Below are 22,887 nucleotides of genomic sequence, written 5' to 3' on the forward strand. Positions count from 1 at the left end.
ATGGTTTGCTGAGAAATGAAGATTTGTGGGTCAATGAATAATCATCGGCCAAACGTGCAGCAACCTCCAATGTATCTGCCTTTTGTTCATTGATAAATGTTTTGATGTCACTCCGGATGCACCTTTTAAATTCCTCAATCAAAACAAGCTGTCGTAATTTGTCATAATTCTGACTGACCTTTTCAGAAGAGCACCAACGGTCAAACAGTTGTTCTTTTGTTCGAGCAAATCAACATAAGTTTGATCTTTCACCTTCTCACAATCCCTAAATTTCTGACGGTAAGCTTCAGGCACCAATTCATAGCCCTGAGAATTAATTCCTTTACAGAATCATAATTTGAAGCCTGCTCTACTGACAACTGAATGTAAATTTCTCTGGCTTTACCCACCAAAGCACTCTGCAAAAGCATAGACCAGGACTCCTTAGGCCATTCAGACTCTGAGCAATTTTCTCAAAATGGAGGAAATATTTATCAACATCCTTTTCTTGGAAAGGGGGAACTAACCTGAAATGCTTAGTGATGTCAAACTTGTCTGAAGGGAAGAATTTTCCTGACTGTCCAAGCTCTAAACGTCTCATTTCTAACTGCAGTCGGTGTTCTGCTAATTCTCTTTCCTTTTCTTTTTCCTCTCTTTCTTTCTCCCTTTGTCTTTCTTCCATTTGTAATTCTTTTTCTTCATTTCCAATTCCCTCTCTTTCTGTCTTTCTTCCATTTCTAATCTTTCCTGCCTATCTTTCTCTCTCTGTCTTTCTTCCATTTGTAATTGCATTTGTATTTTTTCTTTTTCTAATGCCTGTCTCTCTTTTTCCATTTGTAATTCTAGTTTCTTGATCTCCAAATTTGTCTGCATTTCTAATTCTAATTTTCTTAGTTCAAAGGTAGACTCGGGCTCATAATCTTTCAAGGTGGATTCCTCAAATGGCCTAAATTAACTAAATGTTTTGCAATGTGGTACTGTATTTCCCGCTTGCGCATAGATCTTTTGACATCTACTTTAAGGAAATTGGCCAGTGCAATGAGGTTGTCTTTTTTGAGGGAATCAAATGCGTCCTGATCAAGGTCATCCATAAATTCGTCTGGCTTGAATTCCGCCATGATTGAATTTTGCTGAGTTCACAGTATACAGTAGTTTTGAAAAGGCAGGCAAAATGTTGTCAAACGGCTCAAAATATTCGGATCCCGGACAAGCCCCCAATTTTGTTACGTGCAGAGAAAACGAACAAAAGGGTGAACTCAGCAGTTAACGTTTAAACAAAATTTATTACGAAAATAAAACTAATTGCTAAGTCAGGGATAGAGTACAAGCTTTAAAAGTGTACAGACTACTTATCTCAGCTGGGACGGCAAAGCTCCAGTCTCAGAGTTGTAACAGTCAGTTGGATGAATGAAACAGTCCTTTGGCTTGCAGGCTTGAAGTTGCACAAAGTCCACAGTATAAATCCAGCGTTGGCAGAGAAGGCCTTGAAAAGTCTTGAGAATGACTACTGCTGGAGTTTAGTAACACACAAGAGACACGATCCCAAAAGTCTGACTGGAAGCTGAGCACGTCCCTTTTATAAAGGCATATAAGAACAATCTAGAACTTTTATTGACATGCTAATTACTGTTCTAAAATATCTCCCTTACACAACTAATCAACTTTCCAGAACATTCCAAACATGACTAATTGAATTCAAGGTTGTTAGGTCATCAAGGGCAGTGACCTTGAGAATGTTCTAGACTAATTGAACTCAGGTCATGATGAGTGTGGGGTAAATGACCTACATAACACTTGTTTCCATCGCCTTTTTTAGGTTTTTCAGTACTTCCAAGTTTGGCCAACATAGCCATCAACTCGTCATTGGCCGCCCCAATGTCGACCCCATTTGTTCTGTTTTTCTTCTTCGTTCGCAGACTGGCGCCGATTTTCGAGAGCACGGTCATAGCATCATCCCCATCTTCGATTTGAAGCGCTTCATCCTCCACGAGCTCTTCTTTCTGCTCATCATTTGCACCCGTGCTCCCCTGGATTTCAGATTTCTCCCCGTCGTTACTCACAGATTTACCCTCCTCTGGCTTGTGCACATTTTCGTTATCTCCTGAAATCAGTTTCAACAGGTCCTCAACGGCGATTCCCCCGCTCTCTTTCTTTTTCTTTTTTCTCGGTGTTCTTTCGCTGTCCGTGTCTGCACCGCTTGCTTTTGTGCGCGTGCTCCATTTCTCAGACCTTTTCGTCCTGTCACTACGTGTACTGCGACTTTTATGCGAATTCTTTTCTCTTTCGGTATGTGTATGAGTACTTCGTGATTTTGACTGTTTGTGATCGTCAGTTGCTGTCGCATGTGATTTAGTTTCACTCCTTCGTTTTGTCCGTGGATAAATTACTCTCTCTTGCTCAGGGGGGAGGAGGCGTCCTTGCTTTGTAACGGGTACTTCCACGGACGCTCTCCCATGAAGAGTTTGCGGCCCCTGTGGTTCTCGGCTTGTGACGATGCGCACGTCTTCCTGGTAACGGCCAGTCATTGTATTGATTGTCTCGGCGCGGCGGGTGGCGTCAAGAATCGCCAGCTTCTCGACTTTGTTCATTGTAGCGGCGATGTCATTAGGATCGGCTTGTACTGCAGCGTCGTAAGGGGTCTGAACTTCCTTGGAAACCATGACTTTCTTCACCTCGACTGCCGGCATTGGTGACAGCGGGAGTTGCTGCTGATTGACCGGCACTAGCATTACCTGTTGGGGAGGCATTGGGGTCAAAAGTTGCTGGGCAGGTGAGATTGCCGTCGCCACTGATTGATTTGCGACAGGTGCCACCACCGCCTGACTTGGCGCTGTCTCTGCTTCTACTACAGGCACCGCTTGCGTTGCTGGTTGTTGTTGCGGTTGCTCCACAGCCGCCTCTGGTGCCTCAGGTTGAGTTAGTGCTCGTTTCTCCCCTGTTTCCTGTTCCTGTGCTTCAGGAGCTTCTTTTACCATTTTCTCTCCCTCACTAATACTGTCCTGTTCTTGAGTATTTTTCTTTTCAGCAGTACCCACCTCTTCTGCAGTTGCAGTCTGTTGCTGCTCCCCCTCCCCGTCCAACTGTTCCCCCTTTTCCTCTTGAGATACGGTCTGTTGCTGTTCATCTTCCAGTTGCTGTTCCTTTTCTCCTTGGGAAGCGTCCTCTAAAGGTTGCTCAGCTTCCTTTTCTTTGAGTTCATCCGCTTCTCCCTCCTTTGTTTCTCCCTCGTTTTCCTTATCTTTGTCATCACTTTCATTTTCCTCTGTATCCTTCTTTTTGCCACCGAAGAATCGCCCCAGAGCACCTGCAAAACCCCATCTGGCCTTAGCCTTCTTCTTGGCCTCATCTGACGACGCTTTCTCTGTCTCATCCGACTCTTTCTTTTCCTCTTGTTGCACGTCCTCTTTTCCCTCTGTCTCTACAAGGCCATCTCGTTTAACATCTCCATCGTTGCTTTGGGGAACGTCTTCCAGGCTCTTCCTCTCAGGTGTTTCTGCCTTTTCAGACTTTTCATCCTGATTGGCGTCTCCCTCCTTTTTATCACTGCCATTTTCCTTCTCTTCTCCTTTTTCGCTCTTCGTCTCGGCACTTTTTGTACTTTTTTCGCTTTTCGTACTTTTTGCGCTTTTTGTACTTTTCGCGCTTTTTGTACTTTTTCCGTCGTCTTTTCCCTCTTCACCCTTTCCTTCGGATTTAACATCCTCAGCCTCCTCTCTTTTATCACTCTTACTATCGTCAAGTGTTTCTTTTTTATCATCATCATCTTTCTCTACAATATTGTCATCTTTTTTCTCAACACTGTCACTTTTCTCTTCATTAATTTCACCCTTCTTGTCACTACTTTCAGCTTCCACCTCTTTCTCTTCACTTTCTTCTTGCTTCTGCGGCTCCTCCTGCTTAACTTCCTCGTTAACTTCCTCTTTTCGTTCGTTTTGTTCAACATCTTTTTTCTCCCCTTCCTCTCCCCTTTCTTGACCCTCCTCCTCTTTCTTCTCGTCCGTCTTTTCTTCTTTTTTTTCCTCATCTGTTTCTTCCTTTTTCTCTTCGGGTTTTTCTTTCTTCCCGAACAGTCTCTTGAAAAAGCCCTTGATACCACCCTCTTTCTTTTCTTCTTGTTTAGGTTCTGGTTTTTGTTCTTGGGGTTTTTGTTCTTGGGGTTTCTCCTCCTTCTGTTCCTCTTTCTTCGATTGTGCAGACTTTGCGGTCGCTGGTCGAACAGACTGTACCGTCTTAGGCCGTTCGTTATCAGTCTCATTGTCGGTTGTCTCTCGCTTCCTCTGGTCGTCCAATTCAGATTCGTATTCCGTTTCGGTTACTTCATCTGCAGTCGTCTCTTCTTCAATTTTTTCCAAAGCTGGAGCCTGTTCTACCTTGTTCCGACGTGGTCTTTTAAGAGGCGGTCGGGATTTGTCCTCTGATTTGCCTTCCTCCGGCTTTTTATCCCTTCGAGGTCGGCGCCGCCGAGGACGGTTGGGATCACGTTTCCTTCGACGTCGAGCTTCAGGATCTTTTCTCCTCCTGCGCTCTTTCTCCTTTTCCAAATCTTCATCAACTTCATCTTCACTGCTGCCAGGATTCGGCCTCGCATTATATGTAAATGTCTGATAGCGAGGCTTTGGCGGCTCTGCCGGCTGAGACGGATTTTCTGCTGGCGTAACAGTTGCATTTTGGTTCCCCATTGTAGGGGTCACAATAGGGAAAACAGTTTTCCTTCATCACCTGCAGAGTGAAAGGAAAGACAATTTCCTATATTTTAGCGAAATACGATAGTTTTGAGCACACACGTAAGTCTCTACATATTAAACATTCCCTTTATGTATTTACACCAGGTTTACATGAACAAATAAACACACGAACTGTGCATTTGTATGTATGTATGTATGTATGTATGTATGTATGTATGTATGTATGTATGTATGTATGTATGTATGTATGTGTATGTCACCTCAGAGATAATTCTCGTCAACTGGTGACACCACTTGAAAGAGAAGTGCTCGCAAAAATAATGTGAAAATCTAATGAAATGACCTCATTTTCAACGATTTTACTAGTACCACGCAAAAATTGCGCGTTAATGATCAATATTTTAAGTTTCATATTAATCATAGGCGTTTTAGGCTTCCATTTAAGTTTACTCGCAGAGGCATGCCGACTCCTCCGGACAGTGCAACGAACATCAATTGTCGGCGTATGAAGAGATTGCCTGGGCGCTGTCGTTCACTCTGATGAAGTTGAAATGCCTAATGATGGGAATATCTAAGTACAGATATTTCAATTCAAGACAACAGCTTTGAAAATCTCGACGAAACGTGGTTAATAAGTCGTCAAATTAGGGTATGGTGGCCTGTGGTACTTTTAGAGAGCGGTAATGGTACATTGAATGCTGTAATTTCATTTGTAAAGAGTATCGATTGCTTACGTTTTTATTCGACATCAGTCTGGACAGATAATTTATGCTACAATTTATTCAGTCTACAGACTTCTTCGGCATTTGTATACATTGTATGGAAGTCTACAAGTCCATATAGTGCTTTTGTAAACTTTCTATTCGTGCACCAAAGTCAACTTCGAATTACATCTCTGAAAACGTGATCGGAAGTGTTGGTCGGCTTCACTACTTTCACGGAATGAAGTACTTCGTGCAATTTTGCTCTTCTTCCTCGTTTCAACATTATATCAGACATAATTCGAGTGAAAATTCCGTGGATCAAAACACTGAGGTTAACATCATTCCGCTGAGCGTTTTGAATGAGCTTCCATAAGTTGTGACGGCAGTATACGGACATTCAAAACACCGACCGTGTACAGTTCACAGCTATCTTTTATTTACTTTTATAATATGCATCTTTTACAAACTACACTCACCTAGATTTCCCGGATTCTGGATTCTTCATCAGACTCCATCCTAATTCACGGTTATTAATTTACTTCACCACGGTATAATAATCCACATCAGTCACTTGAGATAGTAGACAGACTATTCTAAATGAGTGTATAACGTAACTATAACGCCAGAAAAACAGAAACCTATAGTGTTTACGCCACACGCTCGATCAATCAATAATTACGACAATAGCAAAAGACAATGCCCTCATTCTCGCCGGTATGAATTATTTAATGATGTTGACTTGGAATTTTTGTCTCAATTGAACAAGCCATTGCTTTAGTGTAGTACCTCAAGTTTATTCAGAACAATATGTCAAAAGAAACTTTAACAGTGAACAGAATGAAAAACGTAGAGAAGAGTCAGGCTCTAGTACATATATATTCCCGCTTATATGTTGGTCTAGATTTTACGGAAGTCACTTCTCAGACGGTAATGAGCATTGCCACTTTCGGGTGTGGAGTAAAGTAATTACAAACATACCAATCGACTAACAATTGTAGCATTTCCAGTACGACATGTCAGGAAGAAAGAATGTATGTCCATACGACTTTTGAAGTATAGATCGAATTTTGTATATGACTTGAATTTTGAAATAATATTTTGGCATCATAATTTTACTAAAATAATTTTGAGTATTGTTAAAGACGGTACACGAACACACAGACTGTTAATAAATTCATCATTCATCATGGCGGACATCGACTTCGAACCACTCAACCTTCTTCTGAAGGTACTGATTTACTATTGCTTCCATTTTATTTGTCGCTTTTATCTAAGCCGTGAACTTGCTTTTAATCAATGCTGATGAAGAAGATATAGGCTCGAAAGTGCAGTGATTGTTGCAATGAGGTCGTAGAACTGTAATACCGTGTCCAGTTATGTCGTATCGTATCCAACTTCCAAGTAGAACAAATCGTACGTCATGTGCGTTCATGCGCTGACCTGTTATGATTGTAGCATTCTGTTGTCGTCTAACGTTCAAACTAGATATGAGGAAGGATAGCGTGGCTTACATGAAAGATCCTTTTCTAGGAAAACTCGCTATCGTTGTCCGTATAGGGCCGTTCACAGTTTACGTCACTGTTCTCTCATTAATATGAAAAAATAAATATTTGTCCGCATTTTTAGATTACGCTTTTGAAAATTACGCATGTAAGAACGACGAAAATACATCTCAGTGGGCGACTGCTAGTGTAACAGTGAATACTAAAAAACATATTCACGACTCAGAGTACAAGCTGCAAAAACAGCCACGCATGCAACATTGATAAAATTTGTCCGCATTTCAAGCTGCGTGTCCGATGTCGCGCGCGTACAGCTATATTTAGTAACAAGCCTGTAACCGTGAACAGCGCTATTGGGCATAGCTTAGCCCTGCGTACGATGCTGTGTGTTCCGCTACAGCTCACCGCCCCGCTCACCACAGCCCCTGCAAAGACCCGTACGTAGAGTTGGTGACTTCAAATCCATTTTTGGACTTGACGTAAAAAGCCAAATTACTGCCGAAATTCAGCGTTCTTGGGCCAAAGTCGTATCCCTGCCTACCTCAACAACTCGATCGCTTCCAAAAATGCCAGTCTTTTATTCACTTTTCGTAAATAACCGTCGATGTAGGCAACTCTCTCGCTAGCCCTGCGTACGATGCTGTGTGTTAGCTGTAGCGGCCAACACATGGTTCATGGCAGTCAGCAGGGCTGTGGTGATAGCCGTATAACGCCGGTAACACAGCCCTGCCATGCAGAGCTATATTGTGCAGTAAATGGGATTTCATTGCAAAGGGACATACGACAACAGAGAACACTCATCATGGGTGAAAACAACGCGGTACGACAATATTTCCTTGTCCCGAATTATGACAGAAAGATTTAGTCATATGCGGTCCGAAAAACTCTAATGTCAGATATTCGATGTCGTCAATGCTGACAATCAACAACACAAAAACTGTAGTTTCCCGTGCACGTAACAGGAAGGTGTTTTGATCGGTTCCCAGACACTTCGCACCAAAACCACTTCGCACCATACCATCTCGTCCCATACCATTTCGCACCAAAACCACTTCGCACCAAAACAACCTCGTACCAAAACCACTTCGCCCCAAAAGTCATGTCCCCCAAACCACTTTGCCCGAAACTTATCGCTAACTGGTAAAGCTGAAAATAACCACCTTCCTGTCATCCTGGGACTGAAATCTTGAAAGTGTGCGCATTTCATGAAATTGACATCGTGCAAGTCCGCGCACGGCACCTGAGTTGTAGCATTTGCGTGTTTCTTTTTTCTTATTCTATCGTTTATGGTTTCATGCAACGATAAATGGTTCGTGGTAGCCAAAATGTCCTAGCACATTAATGCTTCCAAGTTGTAGGTAAAAACAACCTTATGACACGTCGTAACATCGTTGTTTCAGGACGAGTTGATGGTACTATACTTTTGGCGAAGTGGTTTTAGTACGATGTGGTACTTGGGGTGAAGTGGGGTTGGGCGAAGTAGTACTTGGGACAAGGTGGTTTTGGTACGAAATGGTTTTGGGACGAAGTTGTGTGGGGCGAACTGGTTTTGGTGCGAAGTGTCTGGACCCCGTTTTGATTATATACATACTTGTATTCCATTCAGTAAAGCTTGTCTTCAAGAAGACTTGGGGTCAGTAGTAGCATCTTCTGGTACCTCCATGGTAGTAGACTCTGGTTTGCATGTATCATTTTGTTGCTTCGAGGCATCTGGGCTTGGGAATAGCGTGGGCAAGAGGACCATACCTCTGAGAAAATCATTTGTGTTTGCATACAACGATGTCCTGTTATGTCATGCTAGCTTGTATGCTACATTTTTACACTAAACTGTCTTTTTCTCTACACCTTCATTTTTACTGATTTTTCATCCAGACACTCATTTTCATTTGAAAGAAGAAAGTTAAGAAACAGAAAATTGTCACAAAAGTGCAGTTCCTTTAGTTCATCAGGCACATAAGCTATTGGTGAATGACGTTGCATTGTCTACAGTTTCGTTGATGTGATATGAAACAGCCAAGGTTAAATCAGTGTAAACACATGTAAAGCACCATTCCTGTAACTTATGATAAAGCTTCTCCTTTGGTTTGTAAATCACACATTTATTTTCTACTCCAGAATTCTTATGGAAATGCCTCATGTTGAACTTGTCAGCGTAATCTGTAATTCTGTAACATACATAGTCATTGTTGACAACAGAATTGCAGATGAAAAGTTATATGCATTTGTCTACCATAACATTGCATATTATTCACTTAGATTGTGTTAGCAGGGCTTGTGCTTTGTATTCAAACAAGTTTAACCCTTACACCGCTATGGTTTATCCCAAAACCATTGTTATCAATGGCGATTGTGGACCTATTTATGGAGAATTTGGGATGAACAGGTTAAGGGAGAAGAGGAGAGACACAAATTATCCAACTGCTAAAGAACACAATAAAGAAATTTTATCAAAAGTTACAGATTTTCTTGTTAAAGGTCCAGAAGCTTTCAATATTGTTTTGTCAATTGCAAGTTCATGTACTACACCACAAAGCATGTTGGAACACCTCCTATCAAGCTTGTCAACACAACATCTGTACATGTACAGTAGAATGTGTTTTTATGTTTGATTCTAGTCCGGACCTGAATTCACTTGTCAACAATAACAATGCAGTCAACACATGTACAGGTTGAGTTTACAAACTGAATACTGTGTATGTCAATATGGTGAGAGAAGTACAACAAGAAATTGTAGTTGACACCAAAAATAAAAATAGTGAAATAGGTCCTCAAATGTTACATACTCTGGCTCTGTAAGTATATTCATTTAGGGAAAAAATCACACTTCAGCTTATGCTGAAGAGGATTTATGCCATGGGGATCTATGGTATGAAGGAATTTGATTTGATGCCACCTGTTTATTGTGTGTTTGTCGTTTCTTTACTATGATGTTTGTTTCAGTCAATAATTTTAGTTACATGTATATTCTTGCAGGCCAATTCAAAGGAATTTGTCCTGCGTCTTTGTGAGGATGCATACCTGTACAGAGACGTGATAGAGTGTCCCAAGAAAGTGACAGAGAACATTGCGGTGACTCTGTCAGTTCAACAAAATGCTGCCAAACAGGTGAGTAGCAGTGACAAATGGATAAGTTAACATGAATTAATCAACTGAAACAGTGAAAGAAATAGATAATGGGAGAACACAGACACAACTCAAGATGGAAAACTTTCTTGGAAAATTAAATCCGTTAAATCAAATCTCACCATATTTCTATATTCATACAGAATATCTGTCACTTAAGTTAATCAAAAGCTGTTTTTGCCTTTTTAAAAATAACCATTCAAGTAATAAAATTCCCCTATGTATGTGAACAGCAGTATAGATCACTATATAGCATTTAAAATTTGTAACTTTTGTTTTTCAGATGCTGAGAAGTTTAAGCTCATTAATACAGTGTGCAATATTTGAAGGCTGCTCAGATGCTGCCTCAGTACAAGCATTGTTTCCAGGTTTGTTGTCCATTATCCAAAAGATTTATTATGCTATCATCATACAGCCAGAGGAGAATTTTTATGATAATGGTAATAAAAATACAAAGGAAGATTGGGCAGAGTCTCATGAAGTGGTTAAGTTTTCTAGTCTAGTACCTCTCAGTGGTTATGGTTTATGGACTCGCTCACAGTGATGGCCACATGTCTAAATGCCCTGCTAAACTCAGCAAAGTGACAGGCCGTTTCTGTCAACAAAGACACAGGTGCTCTACTATTCTCTGTATGTGACCCCATAGCAATGGATAAACCTGGCAAAAAAGTCCCCTTCATAAAGGAGATTGGAGTGTGAGAGTGAAATCATTCCAAATAAACAATCTTCTAGGAATTTTGTAAGTTGACAATGTACATTTACATGTATGATCATGTCATTGTGTAAGTTTTACTAAAATTATGATATACATCATTGTAAATTAAGGTAGTTTGCACCTTGGAAATGAATACCCAAACATTTGCTCAAACTTTCCTCAAGCAAACTTTCAACCATTGACTTTCAAATCATGAATAAAAATCAGGGGTCGCCGTGCAAATTTTGGTACTAGAGAGACAAATTATGCAATATTTACCCTATATTTGAAATTGAAACTGGAAAAATGTTGGTACGAGAGAAAAAATTACCCGATATATATTGATATTTGAAATTGAAACTGGATGCCATCCTTATGTTAACTAACCTAGTGAAAACTTTATTTACTCAATAAGCTTCAAAATGAGCCCCAACAAGTTGTAGGTCAAAAGAATATTATAAAAGTAAGAGAGTCTAAATATCTGTCCCTGAGGCGCATTTTACTTTAGGCTGTCTTTGTTATGACTATCTATCTTGTCATCAAAACCGATGAACTTTTTCTCTTGTTTCTTGTGCAGGAGATTTTCACAAAAACCTAAGGGACCTCATCACCAAAATCATAGTGGAAAACTTGTAAGTATATTTCACAAGCACATATTAACATTGAAACTGTTTTACTGTCCATTTTGCTTCGCTTCTTCTGTCAGAAAGCAGTTGCTTTTCAAGCCCATAAAATGAACATCAAAATTCAGGCATACTGGTATATGATTTTAGTAGTGAGCAAGTTTTGTCCAACTTCAGTGTTACTGTGCTGTAAATTACATATAGCACAGCAAAAAGTTTGACAGGGAAGGCATGCGTTGGATTTCCTACATTTCTATCTTCATTAATTATTATTCCTCATTCATCAAAAGTGATTGCAGCTAAGAAACAATGGTTGATAAAAATTTGAAGGATCACAGCTAGCTGTGAATGGGACTGGGAAATTTACTCACATAACAATATGTTCTGTAAAGGGAAAATGTTTAGTAAAATCTTTGATTCTAAAACTCCACACTAGTTTTCAGAGAAAGAGTGAAATAATAATTAGCCACAGAATTTTTCAAAAAAAAAATTGAAAGATTTATTAAATTCAGTAAGTGTCCACAAAGAAAGGTGATTAGCATTCAGGAACATAAGTATCACATACTATAGTGTGTTCTTGAAAAGCTATCCCTCTGGACATGTATGCACCAGACACTTAACACCATAACTCTAGCCCAACTTTGTCTGAGTGGTAACTGAGAGAAAGTGCTCTTATACAAAACAAGGTGTTTGGGTTACATTTAGCTAAGGGCATTCTAGGACATTTAAACCCCTTCTTGTTTACCCAGATTGACGTGCTTGGACACGTGCATGTAGCCTTACCCTATGCAAAACCTGGTTGGTTGATAAAATGTCTGGATGCTACATGTCCTGATACCACAAGGGAAGTCACAATCATTAGAATATATTTCATTCTATATTTTATTAATTTTTACAGGCCGTCATGGAGGAATAGGTCAGTCAACGGGCAGAGTAAGTATTCTGTTAGTACGGCTCTTTCAGATGAGATCACCATCCATCATGATCTGTACAAGATCACCATTCATCAATTCAGTTTCTTGGATGGATCATCCATTCATCCATGTGCTCTTGTCATGATCATAGCAATTCTATACTCCACCATTATTTAATACGGCTTTTCTATTCCGTAACACATCCAAAATTCGTATGGGATAGCACTGTGTCCTTTGGTGTAATCTTAATTTTATAAATATATTTTGAAATTTGATCCAATCAATATTGCTATTTTGTCACTCAAATTGTTTCTGCAATCATCTTAGCAATATGGCTGTTTGTTCAATTTGTCATCATTTACAGTAGGCCTATTTCATGATCAAATTAGAACCCAGCAAACGGCAATCAATTGCTGTCAGTGATTGTCCATGATTATCGGTATTGTAATGTTCAAACAGTCACCTTTCTTGTGTACAACGATTTCTTTGCTGTATCTTTGTTTCAGTTTTTTCGTAAGGTAGATTACAAAAGTTAGCTTTACTGTTCCAAAAATTAAGAATATGCGAAACTTTTGGTACAGCAGTGTATTGATCTGCTCACAAACCCACTTTCAAGGTTTGTTTCACTTGTCTTTCAATAACTGCAAATACTTCACTTGCATCGTAAAACAGTATGGTATTTTTAACAATGACTTTCTGTGTCTTTTGAAAATTTCAGTTTCCCTGCCAAGGTTGGTAGATTTTGACTGGAGAGTTGACCTGAAGACTTCAACAGATACAATCAGTAGAATGTCAATGCCGACATGTGTACTGCAACTCAAGGTAATTTTATGCTGTACTGTACAGGAAATGGGATATGTTATTAAGGTGGTGTGTGCCTCGAAAATATAAGACTTAAACTTTTGCTCAAACTTTCCTTGATTAAACTTTTCAGCCGTTCTTTTACCAAATCATGAATGGAAATCAGGGGTCATCATGCAGAGTTTGGTAAAAGAGAAACCAATTACCCAACATTATGCGATATATTTGATATTCAAAATGGCCACCATCCCTGTGTTTTATATATGGAGAAAAATAAAGTTTCTGATTTCAGAAAAATGTAAGTCATTGAAAGTTTTTCTTACACCAAGAGCTTTGAAATAAACATACACAAACTGGTAGATCAGAAAAGTATTGAAAACATTTTAAGGGCCCAAATATCTGTCTCCAAGGCACATTCTCCGGTGTTTGGCCATATTCTTTGGTATTGTACACATAATGTACATTCAAAGAATACAGTTGTTGTTCAAAGCTTTTCACACTTACAGGGCTTTCCACAAGGGGAATTGGAGGGATAGGCCACCCCACTGTTTTTGTAGCAGTCTATTCATATGGTAATAACCAAACAAAAAGAATACATAAGCATAACAAAAGAATATACATAATGAGTCACTTCTCTGTATTTTCAAGCTGTGGAGAACACTAATTGTTCATTGTAGATGTCAAGTGAAGTCATTTTCCAATATGTAATATTGAACCAATGATCAAATGACATATTCAGTTTTCAACATCTTTTGAAGAAGAATTCATAATGTTTTTTTCATCATTTCAGGTCAAGCTATACCTACTTTTATATTAAAGGAGTGCATCAGCATTTACCGTTGTCAATATGAACCACATGTAATAACCTGTTTTATTTTCGTTTCCTTGCCAGGTGCAAGACACACCCAAGCAAGTGGACAGTGTTCCAGAAGTGTCCTCACTCAGTGTTGAGTTAAGCAAAGAAACACTAGACACTATGCTAGATGGTCTTGGCAAGATAAGAGACCAGTTAAATTCAGTTGCCAAAAGAACATAGTCGGTCCTTTCATAATAAATAATGCAAAACGAATTCAGCAAAAATTGTCTCTTTCCTTTTCAGTCTTAAGTCAGCAGTACAGGTTTTTCCTCATATCAATAGTCTTGTTGTTATTTTAGCGGTAAGTTTAAATATACTCACTGAATGTTGGTATAACAGTTCAAGTGGAGACAAAATTTATGTATGTAAATATAATCCAGTCTGGCCCTATCAAAGTTGGAATTTCTTCAAACATGACTGTACTGCTCATGTAAAGAAAAGCAGAATATAACCAAGTGATAACACAGTACAATGATCTTTCGTTGTCAAATTATAGACCCCTTAAAAAGAGTCTATGGTCAAACATATTTTGATTTCAAATAAAATTTGTACCAACCTGTAGATACTTTGCCTCATATTCTTTATCTGAACTCAAATATTTAGAAGGACAGACCAGCATTTCTTGACCCTGACTATTTCCTACTGTGCTTTAATCATTATCTATCTCTGTCAGAATATACCTCCGCAACCCTGATAAAAACCTTTTGAGTGACAAAGTCAGTTTTTTTACCTTTTTATATAACGTATACAATTTTCTCAGCTCCAGACATGTTGTTTTTCGGATTGTCCCAAATTATTCAAAAATTGGTCAATGAAAAGTTGCAGAAAAATGAAGATTGGTAATGTTGGTAACAATCTTGCATTTAAATTGAGGTGGAAAAAATTAGTGACACTGGTTTTGAAGACGTTTCTAAAAGATGTCTTCCCAGACATTTCTTATGTTGATTGTGCAGGCTTGAATCATTTATTTTATTGAAAAGTTGTTCAAATTATGAAAATAATCTTACTCTAAGATGTATTCATTGTTTCCAGTCAAAATATCTTCAATATCAGAAACTTCAAGTCAAGTACTCCTGGAGTTCGATGTACATACTTGCATCAGGATGTGTCAGCGTAAAGATAAAATTGGCAAAATTTTAAATACCGACTATGATCAATGGTATAAAATGCAAATCTAGGAACCAACTCTTCTTATTGCATTCTCATTAGTTTCATAATAAATGCATATAAATGTGCAAAAATTGTGTTGATGCATTTATTTTACTGTATATATCAGGGATCAGACTTCATTGAATGGGATTCTGCTTCCAAATTAACCAGGCTAACTTTATAAAATGTGACCCTCCCCATTCCTCCACCCCAAAATAATGATTATTTATTTATTTGGCCATGTACACATACGTGACATTGGCATGAAATGAAATACAAAACAAATGAAATATAAGGCTGAAAAACTTCACAAGAAAAAGATGAAATAAGCCTTCTTAAAATTACATTCTATAAACTCTCATCAGCTCATGAAAGAACTTTGCAGTGAAGTGCACAAAATATCGGAACAAGACATGTATTTGAAGAAGGACATCTTAATATGCTTTTTCACATGTTTTCTCTGAAAAGAGGGACATCCATGGAAGAAAGGAAGAAACTGCAGTTGTTTTCGAAATGTGGGGTCAAAGGTCACAGTATTCTTAGACACACTCAACTACGCCTATGTCTCGCCATGGCTTGGGCTGCATTCATAAATTACGATGGGGTGCCGGGGGGGGGGGGGGGGGGGGGGGAGGATGGGCTAGAGGAATTGCGATTGAACTCTCTTTCTTTTCAGATCCCTTGATACTCTTGAAAATTATCAAGTCCCCCGTCATCTACATGTATATGATCACAAATACGGTATTCAAATACCCCCATTTTCATATAGCCACATATTTATTAGGGATGCACGCAAAGGAAAAATAAAAGCATTGGGCAGTTCTGCTCGCAGATGTTCAACACTACCTGTTATTAGCACTTTGTAGAGCCATATTCCTGAGGCAAATTCTTAAATTGATTCATTTTTAAACACACAAGTACACTTTTTGATTTATCAGTCAAAGCCGACTTGAGTTAATCCAACTCGATCTGGCCAGACCAATGGCACCTGCTGAAGAGCAGACAAAATGACGAACATGAGAGAGTATGCAAATTATGAATTCCTGGCTACTTATAAGTTTTACAAAATTGACAATACTGAAAGGTGAAAAAATTGCACCAAATAAATGTTTTAATCTCTGAAACGTTTGGTTTAATAATGGTGAACTTGGTAAAATTAAAATAATTCCATTTAATCACACTCTTTTTCATTTAAATTACCATAGAGTCTTTACAGTACAAAGTTTTACTTTTGTGTTATTTTACGATGAGAATGTGATAATTTAGAAAATCAAACATGTTGACCCCATCTTTTTTCTTTAATATTTGATTATTCTCATATGCCAGAATTCAAAACTACCTGATAACTTTTAAGTCTCCTTGTCTTCTATGGGTTGCCCTCTTGCCTGATCTTGTGCCCAAGTATGTTTCACTATAATGAACATCATGACCTGACATGACATGACCTGAACTCTTCTTCAGCTACTTCATAGTCAGAGCTATCTCTGTCACTGCTGTTCATGTATGCAATGACAATGACATGTACCGCCTGTATAGGCAGTAGCAGGGCAGTAGCTGTATGACCTTTGACAATTTTGACAATAATTTTGTTCAGTTCATACAAGTACAGTTGTTCTACTTCCTACAGCATATTGAACTGTCCAGTGTTTTGCTTGCAAACACAGCCTGTGAATATGTACCCTGCATTTGTATCATTGACAAAATGATTTTCACTCTGGACTCTAATTCAATTATCACCCAATATTCATATATACAGGCTTTGTCAACAAACTGAATTTGCATGTTTTAGGATGCTGTAGGGAGACAGCAAGAACTGTATTTGATTACTGCACAAAAATATTGAAAAAAATATCAACAGTTGCAGCTTCTGCTCTGATACTTGGCCTACTTGTTTGTTTTTTTACAAAAATTCATACATTTTTAGAAGTATTCTACACAAAAGTACTGAAATGTGACAAAATGGTGCTAGATCTTGTTAATTATTACTAACATTAGAACAATGGATGATATGAACCCTTTGCACCCTGACCCCCTGGTACTCTATGACGTCATGGGACATTATGTCCAAGCCAGGTTCAAAGGGTTAAAATCTTATTAAAATTTCATTAAATTATCCATCAAAACTTGGAATTGTAAAAAAAGGGAACCAAAAAATGTTCAGGTCCCCCTTTAGGCAGAGGAAATCTTCAGTCCCCCCAGAATTCCTCCAACCTTCCTTCCTATTTTTTGTGAATGCAGCCTTACCTTAAAATTAAAGGGATATAGTCGTCGGAACCGCGCTCAAAGGTCGTATGGGACCCATACGACCCATGGCAACAATGTCTCCACGGTACAAAGGTGACTGATGACAGTTAAAACATGTCTGTTATAATCTATCATCCCTTAAATGTTGCAGCTATGATGATGAAATGCACCTTGATATCGTGCACGAAATACAGTTTGAAAACAAGAAACTCGCACAGGCGCAGTTCCGACGATTATATCCCTTTAACAACCTATTTATTAATTTTCACAATAATAGCCAAGACACAATGTAGACACACAACACATTAAAGCACATAGAAGACGAGGTAGGTGATGGGTGAAGCCACTTTCCCTGTATTACAATGTCTTAGTAAGTTCAAAAACTTTACATGCTATATAAAAGCTGATACAGCCCTATGCAAGATCAGTGTTCAATCAATCTATGCCTGAATGAGAAATATGAGAGTTAAAAAATAGAATGCGTATGGTCACAATTTTCAGGGCATATTGATAATTAATTACGAAGTTCTGGATGGAAGCGTTGTAAAATTATTATTAGAGTTTTCAATTTATATAATTTCATATTCTATACTACTTTGTTTTCGGTTTATGCTGAAAAATTTGTCTCCATATCTTAGTGTTATTAGCTTAAAACTGAATCAGAAACTCAAGCTCTCCGACTTAATGTATGAACGATTGCACTTAACAGAATTCAACATTGAGGGCGCTATACACCAGACCCGAGAAGCCCCAGTATAAATGTCGACAGTATACATACAGTCAACACACTGTGCCCTTCAAACGCGAATTGATACATAAAAGCTGTTGTCGTCGCCATTGTTTTGCTGCTTAAACCAATAAGAAAATTATTATTGGACTACAATGCAACGCTGTAAGATTAAAGAAAACCTATCCGAAACCACTCACGTTTTGCTTACCACAAGTTCTGCAGCTGCTAGCTGTCTGTCAACAAGAAAACGGTGAGACTTTGCACAACTGATTTCGATACTGATTTAATCATCTCTTTCGTCATCAGTACAAATATCACAATCAAAACAAAATATCAAGAAAATCAATGCACAGATTGCCTTCCTCCGTTTAAAAAATCGGATAAAATTGAACGTGTCAAAGGAAAGTTGACCGGCTACAGAAAAGTAAATACGTGATAAAACAACACCAAACTTCATTGCTAGTAAAACAATACAACACTAAGATAAAAAGTATACAAAGACATACAATTTTGAAAAAAAAGAAGTAAAATTAGAGTGAACTTGGTTTATTTGTCACGAATGAAAAATACCGCCTTCCATATTGACCTCGATTTTTCAAAAGTCATTTTCACATTCTCTGGTCAGCTTGGAAAATAAAGGTTGAATATACGCACCGTGAACACCGGAGTCTGAACAATCCTACCCCTTAACATTTTGTTGTGGATTTAGAACTACCGTGTGCATTTACCAAATTTTGCCGCCCTGCTTTCAATTACAAAAAGCAAATTTTAAAGTCGGGGGAAAATATAAAGTGCAGACGAAAAACCAGTGTAAATTTGTAGTCTTTTTTGATATTGCAGCCCTAATACTACATTTTATTTATTATAAGCAAACGGAAACACTCTGCGGATAAATTATATATACAGGCAAAATGTTCTTGTGAGGATACGAATGTCTAAACATGAATTAAACAACTGTAGAAAGCTGACATGAAATCGTCCTTTAATACTGCTCACAAGTAAATGTACAAGAGTCACCGATCATTCTATCTTTTTACCCCCCCCCCCCCCCCCCCCCCTGTATACTCGTCGAAGCTTCTCTCAACATGTAGCTGTGCCATAGCGCCCTCTGCACAAGCTCTGTCACAGTTCATCATAATGGCGTCGGGTCAACATCGTGTTCGTACTGAAATTGGATATAATATACTTCATGAAGGCGTGATTTTGGTTCATTGATTGAAAATTTTAAACCATTCATGACTAGAGATAATAGAGGATATGCAGGTAATTTTAAAACATTATTTTGCACACACAACTGTTGATTCCCCATTCTCTTCGAGTTGAGATATATGATCAGTTCAGTAATGCGGCAGTCAATGTAAACCCCCACCCCCACCCCACGGACAAATGTGGGGGATTAGCCATGTTTGCCATGAAACTGTGCCCGAGGGGGTGGGGCAATTGCCTCATTTTGATCCCCCTATTCCTGTAGCCTTGTTCACATTGGCAACCCAACTGAAATTTGGGCCGACGCAAAATAATCCGGCATCATTTTACAAGTGTGTAGCCACAAACTGATGACGTCAAAATCGCCGTACACAAAACACAGACGCCCCGTAATTGCGGCACTGACTAACTAATAAGGTTAAAATGATATAAATTTGCACTTTCTTCAAATCACTGTCACAATTTCCGACTGCTTAGTTTTTGTATCGGGTGAAGTACAGTGGGGGCCAGGAATTGGGGTTAGCTGACCAAATTGTCGGAACGGAGCGAGCGAAGCGAGCGGAGTTCCGACAATTTGGTCAGCTAACCCAATTTCTGGCTCCAACTGTGCTTCACCTGACACAAAATCAAGCAAATGAAGACCATCACAGACTTTTTAGGGTTAGGGTTAGTTAGTTCATGTGATCGCGGCAATAATTCCGTCTCATTCCGGGTACAATATGTCCCCTCTCACGTTTTATTCATCAAATTTGTTGTCATGTACAAACTGACCCTGACGGCAATGGCCATATTGACCCCTTTTCAATATAGCCGTTGCCAAAGACGGCACACAGTTACATAACAGAATTCAGAGTTCATTCAAATGCAAATAATAATCAATATGACGGCCAAAAAATCTTTGTATGTTTTCATTTGCATTACTTCTTCCACAGACCGAAAATCACACCTTTACATTAGTTCAAACTCCACAGATTTGTTTCCTTTATCTTTGCGATCATGCCTCCCAATATATTTTTAGCCAGGCTGTATTATGGAAATTAATGAATACACGGATGTAAAAAAAACCATCTATAATGAATTCAAGTTCCGGAAGTCCAAATACAGCTTGAGTCGACACAGTGACAGACATTTGGTGATTGGAGTCATTGGTCGCGATATTTGTGCTTGCTTTTTAATTTCTGCTGACCGGCGTAGTAATGCCAATGCTTTATCGATTTGTTCCTACAGGTTCCAGTATTATTCCGATGAATGGTAGGGGGCTTATTCTTCGTTGTCCAAGTCTCCTCAGTTCTCTCATTTCACCGCTAATCATTGTCTTCATTTTGTGGATCCTCAAACCTTCGCCCACACCAACACCTTTGAAGGCATGTGGATGCATGCCATGCGAACTTGGATTGGCTTCACATCTTCAGACTCATTTCCAACTCATCTTTATGAGTTCATAGGGCGGAGGCGTTTCAGCGATAAAGCTAAGGCTTGGATTTTACTTGTTCAACATATTTCAATTCTCTGTCCTTCAAGTTTACAGTCCCCTTCATCAATTCATTGCAACTCTGCACATAACACCATATTATGCCAAATGTTTTGAGACGGTCTAAAAACTAATATCACGCCTAAGTTTACAACTCAGGAGGCCACTGCCGCTGATGTGTGACACTGGGAATTCACAAACCAGACAAAGTTCTTGCTAGTGACAGTATATGGACCCTAAATCATTATATTGGCAGCGAATTTCGTTTGCTTTTGTACTTAATTCACTTCGTCGATGGGTGGAATTTTTATGTTATTTCTGTGGCATATCCAACAAATTGTTGTTCACGTTTTCATCTACAATAGCAATGAAATATTGCATTTCATACACGTTGAGTGATGAACCACTTTTATATAAAAGTGTATCCTGTCAAAAACGGAACACACACCTTTCGTATTGTAAAAAAGGCAGCAAATGACAAATTCAATAATAAATGTCAAACACAAAGTTTTCAACATATAAAACATCCTAAACAAGTGACAATTTTATACTTGAACTGTGCAAATACAACAAATAATATGAAAAATATTCAAACAATAACAAATCTGCACAACAAACACGACAATGCAGAGAAAAAAATAAAGACAGGCAATAAAGCAATCAATGCAGAGGCATAAATTCAATAAAAGAAGGAAAATGCGTAAAAGACTTTCAAATCATTACAAGTGAACATTATAAATTAATCAGTTCCTGCTTAGCATTATCATCCTAACGTTTATATGAAACATTGCATCCCTTTCTCGCAACTTGTTCTCGTGGAGTACAGGTTATAGGTAGTGCTTCACATGCTTGAGGTGCTGGGTTCGACCCCCGGCAGCGGTAATAGTGATTGTGTAAAAAAATGTAAATAAAAAATAACACTCCTCTCCCTTAATCAACCGTTGCTTCCACATAGGTATCAGGCTGGCTGAAGAAGACGTGGATAGAGTAATAGGATACTACAAAATGAGGGAAAGGAGTGAAGATAGTAAAAAATTGGGACCCTTCTTTTCAATCATTTCCCCCTAAGTTTCCAAGCCCCCATTCCTAACTCTTACCCCAAAAATAATTTATCGCCCCTTTTAGAACGTAACCTTTGACCTCATTTCCATAAGTATGCACATCTTTGACGTCATCAGTTTGTGGCTATACCACTTGTAAAATGGTGCCAATAATCCTCCTTTTGGGAACAGATTTGGTCCATGTCCGCACTTACCAGTACCTGAATTAATGGGCCGACGTAAATTTGAAATTTGTCGTCCTTTGTGACCTCTGACCTGTCAAGGTTCAAGATGACGTATTTGAATACTGGCGCGCTGTTTCTACTGTTCATATTTTCCGGCGGTTTTTACGCACAAGAAGGGCAAATATGACTATCACTCTTCATTTTATGTCTCCTCCGTGCTCCAGCTCCAGATAGTCCCACGAACCGCCATATTCTACGCGCCAGTGCGTTACTCAAAATGAACATGTGAGGGCTTCAACTGGGACCAGGGCCGACGTAATGTGTCTACACAGGTGATTAGCATCGGACCAAATTTTGCGTCGGCCCTGAACCCCCCTTCTCACCGGGACCAAACTGTGTCGGCCCAAGGCCAACGCAGTGTGTCCACATTTGTTTATTTTACGTAGGCCCCGGCCCAGCACCAGCCCTACACCGACGCAAAGTGGTCAATATTGAACAGGGTATATGACGGACAGGCGCAGAAGACGTGCGTAAATAACTGTGCATGCGCACGTATGCAGGGCCTGAAAATTACGCTGATCGGCGTGATTTTTTTACCCCGGACCAGTATAAAATTACACCTAAAAAGTCCGTGGACCAACTACAAACGGGAGTCAATTTATTTTGCAAGGGAATTCCAGTGTTTTTCCCAGATTGTGTTCTAGTGTCTTTTGACGCAAAATTAGAAACTACTGGTACGTCCTCCCATAATACGGGAGTTACTGAGACGCACTAAAATCAGGCCTAGAATTACACTGAAACTAAGAGCCCATTGTGAGACTACCGGTATGTCTTCCAGCTACAAAATTACAATAATTATTGCGTCTGTTAAGTCAATCAAACATTTAAAATTTAGTCTATTTCTTTCATCACAACGTAAACTCTTAAGGTAAAATAAGTTACTCTGTTACAGTCTGCAATTCATGATATGAGCCAGGCAAT

The 22,887-nt window shown here is 39.0% G+C and overlaps 2 protein-coding genes and 1 long non-coding RNA gene across 3 annotated transcripts in view; 2 read left to right on the plus strand and 1 right to left on the minus strand.

Annotated features, from left to right (window-relative positions):
- Nucleotides 1–1,403: 1,403 nt before the first annotated feature.
- LOC139137590 (glutamic acid-rich protein-like) lies at nucleotides 1,404–5,994 on the minus strand. The gene is made up of 2 exons (XM_070705773.1): nucleotides 5,845–5,994; nucleotides 1,404–4,698 (listed from the first exon to the last, which is right to left on the minus strand). The coding sequence occupies exon 2, from the start codon at nucleotides 4,656–4,658 to the stop codon at nucleotides 1,692–1,694; it is 2,967 nt and encodes a 988-aa protein (XP_070561874.1). The 5' UTR covers nucleotides 4,659–4,698; nucleotides 5,845–5,994; the 3' UTR covers nucleotides 1,404–1,691.
- Nucleotides 5,995–6,486: 492 nt separating this feature from the next.
- LOC139137595 (COMM domain-containing protein 9-like) lies at nucleotides 6,487–14,442 on the plus strand. Its single transcript, XM_070705787.1, has 7 exons — nucleotides 6,487–6,596; nucleotides 9,844–9,975; nucleotides 10,277–10,361; nucleotides 11,265–11,319; nucleotides 12,209–12,243; nucleotides 12,943–13,046; nucleotides 13,918–14,442. The coding sequence occupies exons 1-7, from the start codon at nucleotides 6,555–6,557 to the stop codon at nucleotides 14,059–14,061; spliced, it is 597 nt and encodes a 198-aa protein (XP_070561888.1). The 5' UTR covers nucleotides 6,487–6,554; the 3' UTR covers nucleotides 14,062–14,442.
- Nucleotides 14,443–19,131: 4,689 nt separating this feature from the next.
- LOC139137797 (uncharacterized) overlaps nucleotides 19,132–22,887 on the plus strand; it is a 60,393-nt gene continuing 56,637 nt past the window's right edge. The window contains exon 1 of the long non-coding RNA XR_011553446.1: nucleotides 19,132–19,267. This is a non-coding gene — a long non-coding RNA (uncharacterized lncRNA). The remainder of the gene's footprint in view (nucleotides 19,268–22,887) is intronic.

The sequence above is a fragment of the Ptychodera flava genome, chromosome 1 (genome assembly GCF_041260155.1).
Source record: "Ptychodera flava strain L36383 chromosome 1, AS_Pfla_20210202, whole genome shotgun sequence".
Lineage (NCBI taxonomy): Eukaryota > Metazoa > Hemichordata > Enteropneusta > Ptychoderidae > Ptychodera > Ptychodera flava.